This window comes from Egretta garzetta, unplaced genomic scaffold (assembly GCF_000687185.1).
Source record: "Egretta garzetta isolate BGI_Z169 unplaced genomic scaffold, ASM68718v1 scaffold2, whole genome shotgun sequence".
NCBI lineage: Eukaryota > Metazoa > Chordata > Aves > Pelecaniformes > Ardeidae > Egretta > Egretta garzetta.
The window spans coordinates 1,919,952-1,927,377 of NW_009258894.1; the positions used below are offsets into that span (position 1 = coordinate 1,919,952).

The 7,426-nt window shown below is 43.4% G+C and overlaps 1 protein-coding gene across 1 annotated transcript; it reads left to right on the plus strand.

Moving 5' to 3' along the window:
• Positions 1-5,073: 5,073 nt before the first annotated feature.
• CHRM5 (cholinergic receptor muscarinic 5) lies at positions 5,074-6,660 on the plus strand. Its single transcript, XM_009634166.1, has one exon. The coding sequence runs from the start codon at positions 5,074-5,076 to the stop codon at positions 6,658-6,660; it is 1,587 nt and encodes a 528-aa protein (XP_009632461.1).
• The last annotated feature ends 766 nt before the right edge of the window (positions 6,661-7,426 follow it).

Consider the following 7,426-nt stretch of genomic DNA (forward strand, 5'->3'; position numbering starts at 1 on the left):
GGCGGAGGGGTCTCGCGGCCTGCCCGCTCCTCCCGGGGCGAACCCCTGGCAGGCGCCTCGGGAGTGTTAGCCTATGGATCCTCTGCAAACCTCAACGAGCACGGGATAAAAACCAAATAGCCTTCCACGTGTATTTCAAACAAACAAAAATTGCATTTAATGTTTAAAACGAGCACTCTTTGCTAAAGCCATGTGAATCCTAGAATCGTTTGTGTTGGAAAAGACCCTTAAGTTCATCAAGTAAACCTAACACTGCTAAGTCCACCGGTATACCATGCCCCTAAGCACTACAGCTACATCTCTTAAATACCTCCAGGGATGGGGACTCGACCACTTCCCTGGGCAGCCTGTTCCAGGGCTTGGCAACTCTTCCTGTGAAAAAATTTTTCCTGGTATCCAGTCTAAAGCTCCCCTGGTGCCACTTGAGGCCATTTCCTCTCATGCTATCGCTTGTTACTTGGGAGAAGAGACCAACACCCACCTCACTACAGCCTCCCTTCAGGCAGTTGTAGAGAGCGATAAGGTCTCTCCCCTCGGCCTCCTTTTCTCCAAGCTAAACAGCCCCAGTTCCCTCAGCCGCTCCTCATAAGACTTGTGCTCCAGACCCCTCACCAGCTTCGTTGCCCTTCTCTGGACATGCTCCAGCCCCTCAATGTCTTTCTCGTAGTGAGGGGCCCAAAACTGAACACAGTATTTGAGGTGCAGCCTCACCTGAGTATAGGGGGTCAGTTACTTCCCTAGTCCTGCTGGCCACACTATCCCTGGTACAAGCCAGGATGCTATTAGGCCTTTTGGCCACCTGGGCACACTGCCGGCTCACATTCTGCTGGCTGTCAACCAACACCCCCAGGTCCTTTCCTGCCTGGCAGTTTTCCAACCACTCTTCCCCAAGCCTGTAGCATTGCATTTGGTTGTTGTGACCCAAGTGCAGGAGCTGAAGGTAGCTTTCTGTGGTAAAGGAGGGGAAAAAAGCCACCAAGCCCCGGCTGACAGGGTGCTGCACACAAGCCTGCACTACTTGAAGTGAATGTGGTGACTCTGCAGCCTCTTGAGGAGCGTCTTGCTCTGAGGACACAGAGACACGGGAACAGCTTTGTGCCTTAGAGCTAGGCTGGTTTGGCCTGCTTTGCTTGAACTAGCCAGGCACCCATGCCATCCTCAGGGAAGTTCACCAGCTCCCTAATAGTAGGCTTGCCTGATGGCTCTTGAGCACACAGGCTGTCATTTGGCAGCACAGATTAAAACATCAATTTGGTTTTGAAGGGTTTTTAAACCCAGTTGTCTTACAGCAAATTGTGACCAAAACTCCCATGCTGCAAAATCATGGGCTGTAGTGTCTCTGCACTGCTACCTGCAGTAAGGGCTGCTTAGTTCTGGGGCATAGCGTGCGGCAAATTGGTAAATTAGCTTAGCATGACTCCGGTGCAACACAAGCAAATAAATCAAGTAACAGGGAGCAGCACTGGCAAGCACATTGCAAAATTCCTTGTGCAGCCAGCACAGGTCTGGCAGGCCCAGTGCTGAGCTAGAGCTAATAAAACCCGGCAAACCCAAGCTGTGCCTGCATCTGTGGTGCAATTAATCCGTGGCACAAACAATCTGCCTGCAGATAACTGTAAGCTGACTACATGTACAAATTTAACAACTCACATTAATTAATACTTACAGCTAGATTGAAAAAAAATATCACTACTATTTGGCAACAAATAGTAAGTATCATTACAACTCAAAAGTGTGAAGTTCATGCATCAATAATTATGAAACAGATAGCAAAGTCATGATATTGTACATGTGCATTTTGATTTTGTAATTTAATTTTGATCTCCCTATTATTATCTTATGATAGACAATTATAATAAATTACGTTACCATAGCACGCAGAAGTCCCACTCACAGGCACTATTGGCTCGAGTGATACACAAATAGGGAAAAAAAGGTAACACCGCAAAGTGTTAACACAGACCTATGAGACAAAGATGATGAAGAAATGATGAGAATGGTCAACAAAGAGATCTTTGCATACTAGCAGCTTAGCTACTGGCAATTTTTATAGGCATCACAGTAAACAAGCCCATTGGTGTTTTGTCAGCCCCAGGTGTTAGGCAAATGTAGAAGTTAGTAGAGGTTTACCTATGTGCTTGACGTTCATAGCTGGTACCTTTTTAAGACCATTTCTAGCCTTTGCTGAAACCTTGCAACTTGCAAAACAGTCATGAGTCCTGGCTGTGTTTCAGGTGCATTAACTGTCAAGGCCTGAAGCGCAGCCCCCTTCTAGGAGCACTGTTGGCTATGTTAGAGTTCAGCCGTCTGAGTCCAAGGTCAGCTGCTCTGCTGATAAGACCTGTTGTGAAGAAAGCTAAACATGAGGGCCTTCCTCTCCTTTCCCTTGGGAACTGCTTTTACGCTGCGGCTGTACTGCTGGACCTCACCTGTGCTACATCGCAGCTGGGCAGCAGCTACATCTACACCTGGTCTCCTATCTCCTCTGATCCTGACTCAAACCTGCTGGCTGGGCTTTCTGGTTTCATCTTGGACCTGCCTCATCATTTCTGACTTGCTGTCCGATCACCAGACTATGTCTGACCCTGATCACTGCCTCTGGCCCTGATCATGAACTAAACATGCTGCTCCGCATCCTGCTGCTTCTTGGTGAGGTCTCTGCTCCCACCTGGCTTGGTGTCGTGCTCCACCCATGGCTCACCTTCCTTTGCAGAGCAGCTGGCCCCCGCTGCCCCCTGACATTGCCACACTAAACCCTTTACTGCACCACCACGCTTAAAAATTAATCACATGGAGCTGTTGACGTGCAGAACAACAGTGCTGACTGTCCACAGAAAAAGAAGCATAGGCCACATGAGGTTGCAGACACACAGTTTCATCTCTCACAGCTCAGCTACCTCTCACAGCCATGCAGCTGCTCCACTCACCATTTTTTCACATTAAATGAATTCCTACACTTCAAGGTTGTGTAAACATTTATAAAGCCAGCATGCCCAGCCACCAGGACAGCTCTGACTTGGGGGAAGTCTTTGCAGAATGCAGAACTAGGAGAAATTTTCTTTCCTTGCATGGGGCTTGTTAGGACTGCTGTGGCACTTCAGCTATTCTTGGCTGCTAGGCTGGCTCTGGAGGCTGTAGAGACCCAAGCATACCAATGTCAACATTCATATGTTGTGATTATTACTAGGCTGCAAGGCCGATACATGAACTAGAATCCTGTTGAGTTAGGTTCAATATACGTTGTGTATAAACAGGATACAGATGCACAAACATCTAAATATAAGGCAGGAGATGACAAACACACACAGATGGAGGAGGACCATTTTGGGTAGTACGATAGACAGTTATCTCAATACACCAGGAAACTTACCATCATTGAATTTCATCACAATAAGAGATAATCATCAATGAGGGTTTGAAGAAGAAAGATGACACACTTCTGTGGATATTTAGGAGACCTAGGATAAACATGAAGGAAGCAATGTCAGCAAATAAGAGGACAATGAAAAAAATAAGATGCTTTTCTGAAAATTCAACAAGTGGCTAAAAAATATTGATGTATTCAGCTGATGAGAGAAAGGACCCAACTACTTGGTACAAAAGATAGATGATGACATGTGGGAAAGGGATAGGCTGTGAAAGCTTGCAGTTAATTAAAGACACTTGCCAATACAAAAAAAAAATGTTCTGAGAGTTAGGATGAAAGAGGAAAACAGAGAGAAGTGGTGTGGATGGATAGGGAGGACCGTATAATAGAGATCGGATGCAGAGAGAATCCTAAAGACTTAGAGTTGGACTTTAATAGGTGATTTATGTGATAATTTTAATTGAACCTGTGTCTGCTTTGAAAAAAGGGATCATCTTACCAGTTTTATACTGACTAGATGCCCAATAAACAAACTGTTGATAATGTATCTTTCACTTCTGACTTAGAAAACCAACTACTATTTGACTATTCCAAAATTACACAGTCTAGCAAGATTAAGCACCAAACAAGTGATTACCATCATCTGATGTGATGGAATGGCTCAAAAAACACCAGATATCTGTTAAAGAATCAAATTGCCTAATTCAGGCATGCATTCACTGGGACGAGAAAACAGCAGTGAAGAATATAGGAAGGGATGGACATCAGAGGCAGGTATGCGTTAACAGAGTGACAGTGGTGCCATTTCCACCTTTCACTGCTTATGCAAGTATTAAATTGGTTTTGTTGCATTGTTTGTCACTGTGGTCATCCATTGCTGCTTCCTCTTCAGTTTACTCCCTTCTGTCCTCAGCCCTACCATTCACTTACCCAAACCACGCAAACTGCACTTCCACACCTCACCCAATCAGTCCCTTCTGTCCCAAGACCTCCCAATAGAGAAAAGTCTTTCCTGCCTAACTTATTTTTCCGAAAACATCTTCTTGGCCTTGCCTGCTTCCTTAACTCAGAGATTCCTCCTCAACTGCCCCAAGCACTTCTAACACCTAACGGTTTGCTGCTGCCACCATGCCAGCGTGGTTCCTTACTCCCCGTGCATCCTCAGTTTCCTCTTACTCTTTTTCTGTTGTTGGTGACTTCTCCAAATTTTCCAAAGGCAATTTCTGAAATCTTGACATGTCTTGTACATGGTACTGTAGGAAACAACACCGTGACTCACTGTCCTATTGCACTGCAAAACTTTAAATGTGTGTCTTTAAGAATATGTAGAGTGTGTCCTAAGGTACTCAAAATATAAGAGCTGGTGTGATTGACTGTCTTAAGAAAGAATAGTTGTTTTGATTGCATTTAGAAATGTCATAAGATGCCAGAGTACATTGTCCTAGAATGTACATTTGTGTGTTTTAGTTAAGTTCACATGGTAGAAGCAATAATCAAAATGCAAAAAGAGAGCACGACTAATTTGATAGATTTTTTTAAAAGTGTTTTATGGTAACTCTAATGGAATTCTGTGATACTTAATGAGCTGCTTTCTTTTTCTTTTTTTTCCTTTGATCTTTACAGCTGTCTCCAAAAGAATATTTTTGAGTACAGAAAGCAATATGCAACAGCGCTAAGATCCTGATGACAATACACCAAGAACAAGAATGGAAGTAAATTTATTCAGCAATTCTACTGTTGTAAACAGTTCATCCATCAACGACAAGCAGTTGGAAGGGCATAGCCTCTGGGAAGTCATTACTATTGCCACTGTAACTGCAATTGTAAGCTTAATAACCATAGTGGGAAATATTCTTGTAATGATATCCTTCAAGGTTAACAGTCAGCTCAAAACTGTCAACAATTATTATTTGCTCAGCCTTGCCTGTGCAGATCTCATAATTGGAATATTTTCCATGAACCTTTATACGTCCTATATACTCATAGGCCATTGGTCTCTTGGAAGCCTTGCCTGTGACCTGTGGCTAGCACTGGACTATGTAGCTAGCAACGCCTCAGTAATGAACCTCCTAGTCATCAGTTTTGACAGATACTTTTCCATCACAAGGCCTTTAACTTACAGGGCCAAACGCACGCCCAAAAGAGCTGGCATCATGATCGGTCTGGCTTGGCTAATTTCCTTTGTATTGTGGGCACCCGTAATCTTGTGCTGGCAGTATTTTGTGGGTGAGCGAACAGTACCACCCGAAGAGTGCCAGATACAGTTTTTATATGAGCCCATTATCACCTTTGGTACTGCAATTGCTGCTTTTTACATTCCAGTGTCAGTGATGACCATTCTGTATTGCCGCATCTATAAAGAGACAGAGAAACGTACTAAGGACCTTGCTGAACTGCAGGGTTCGGAGTCTGTGGCAGAGTTTGAGATGATAAAGCCTCAGAAAGCTCTCCTGAAGTCTTGCTTCAGTTGCAAGCAACAAAACTTAGCCAAAAGAGAGAGATGTCAGGCTTCCTGGTCTTCATCTAGTCGAAGTACGTCAGCTACAGTGAAAGCCTCTCAGGCAGCGAGTACTTGTAACGACTGGGCTAAGGCTGACCAGTTAACCACCTGCAGCAGCTACGCGTCTTCAGAAGAGGAGGATAAACTAACTGCTGATTCAGTTTTCCAAGTTACTTACAAAAGTCCATCTAAAGGTAAGGCAGAAGAGTTTAATGAGAGTATGGATGTTGTTGTCAAAGACCAACCTGAAGAAAATGATTTTGAGAACCAGAAATACTTTTTGTCACCTGCCAAAGGCCACGTACAAAAAAGTAAAAAATGCGTGGCCTATAAATTCCGGTTGGTGGTTAAGGCTGATGGCACCCAAGAAGCCAACAATGGTTGCCGTAAAGTAAAAATAACTCCTTGTTCTGCTGCTCTGTCAAAGGATCCTTCCATCAAAAGCATGGATCCAAATATAAATAACCAAATCACCAAAAGGAAACGGATGGTTCTTATAAAGGAACGCAAAGCAGCACAGACTTTAAGTGCCATTCTGTTGGCTTTTATCATCACATGGACTCCCTACAATATAATGGTTTTGATCTCCACATTCTGCTCTGACTGCATTCCCCTGACACTGTGGCACCTTGGATATTGGCTATGCTATGTGAACAGCACTGTTAACCCCATTTGTTATGCCCTCTGTAACAAAACTTTCAGGAAAACCTTTAAGATGCTGCTCTTCTGCCAGTGGAAAAAGAAAAAAGTTGAAGAGAAACTATACTGGCAGGGCAATACCAGATTGCCATAATTGCTCTTATGTAATTGATAAAGGGGAAAATAGATATTGACGTAACCTAGTAAATTGACTGTAATTCTGTCTTTTCAAAGCTTTTGCTTTCTATGTCTAGCGGTTAAAAAAATTCTGCAGAAAAGTAAAATTTTGCATTAAAGTAGTGTGCTTGGGGTAAAGAAATCAGTGGCTGCTGTGAGCAACATGGTGGTTTTGATTATGCAGTAGGTCTGCATTAAAGTTACTATGTTTGGGTTCTTCTGTCCTTTATTTCAGCCTGAGAATATGTAGGGTAAATTACAAACTACTAGAAATTAGAGTGGGATGGTCATCCAGTCATCAGGCCAGGTCATCCAGTCTAATCTCCCTGTAGTACAGAACTGTTTCTTCCTATAGTTCCTCTCTAGTGTATCATCTATTTAGTTTTCAATGTCCCAAGCAATGGAGCTCGTACTAACTTCTGTTTTGAGACTTTTCCACCTGCTGTTGGAATGAAACAAGGACTACTTAAAAGGCGAAATGCTGTCATCCCCAATACTAAACAGTTAGGGAGATTCATAGTACTCCAGATGAACACACCTATAGGAGAATGTAATACTGAGAAAATTTCCACTTTAAGGATGACTTTTGTGGAGATGTAGGAAGGGCTTATAGTGGAGGAAACAGATAATGTATTTTTTGTATGAAGAAGCCAGTCCCCATCTCAGTTCCATCATACAAGTCACTGTAAAAAATGGTGATGGTTGGCAGATACCTCCAAATTTCTCCATTTCCCAATGCCTAT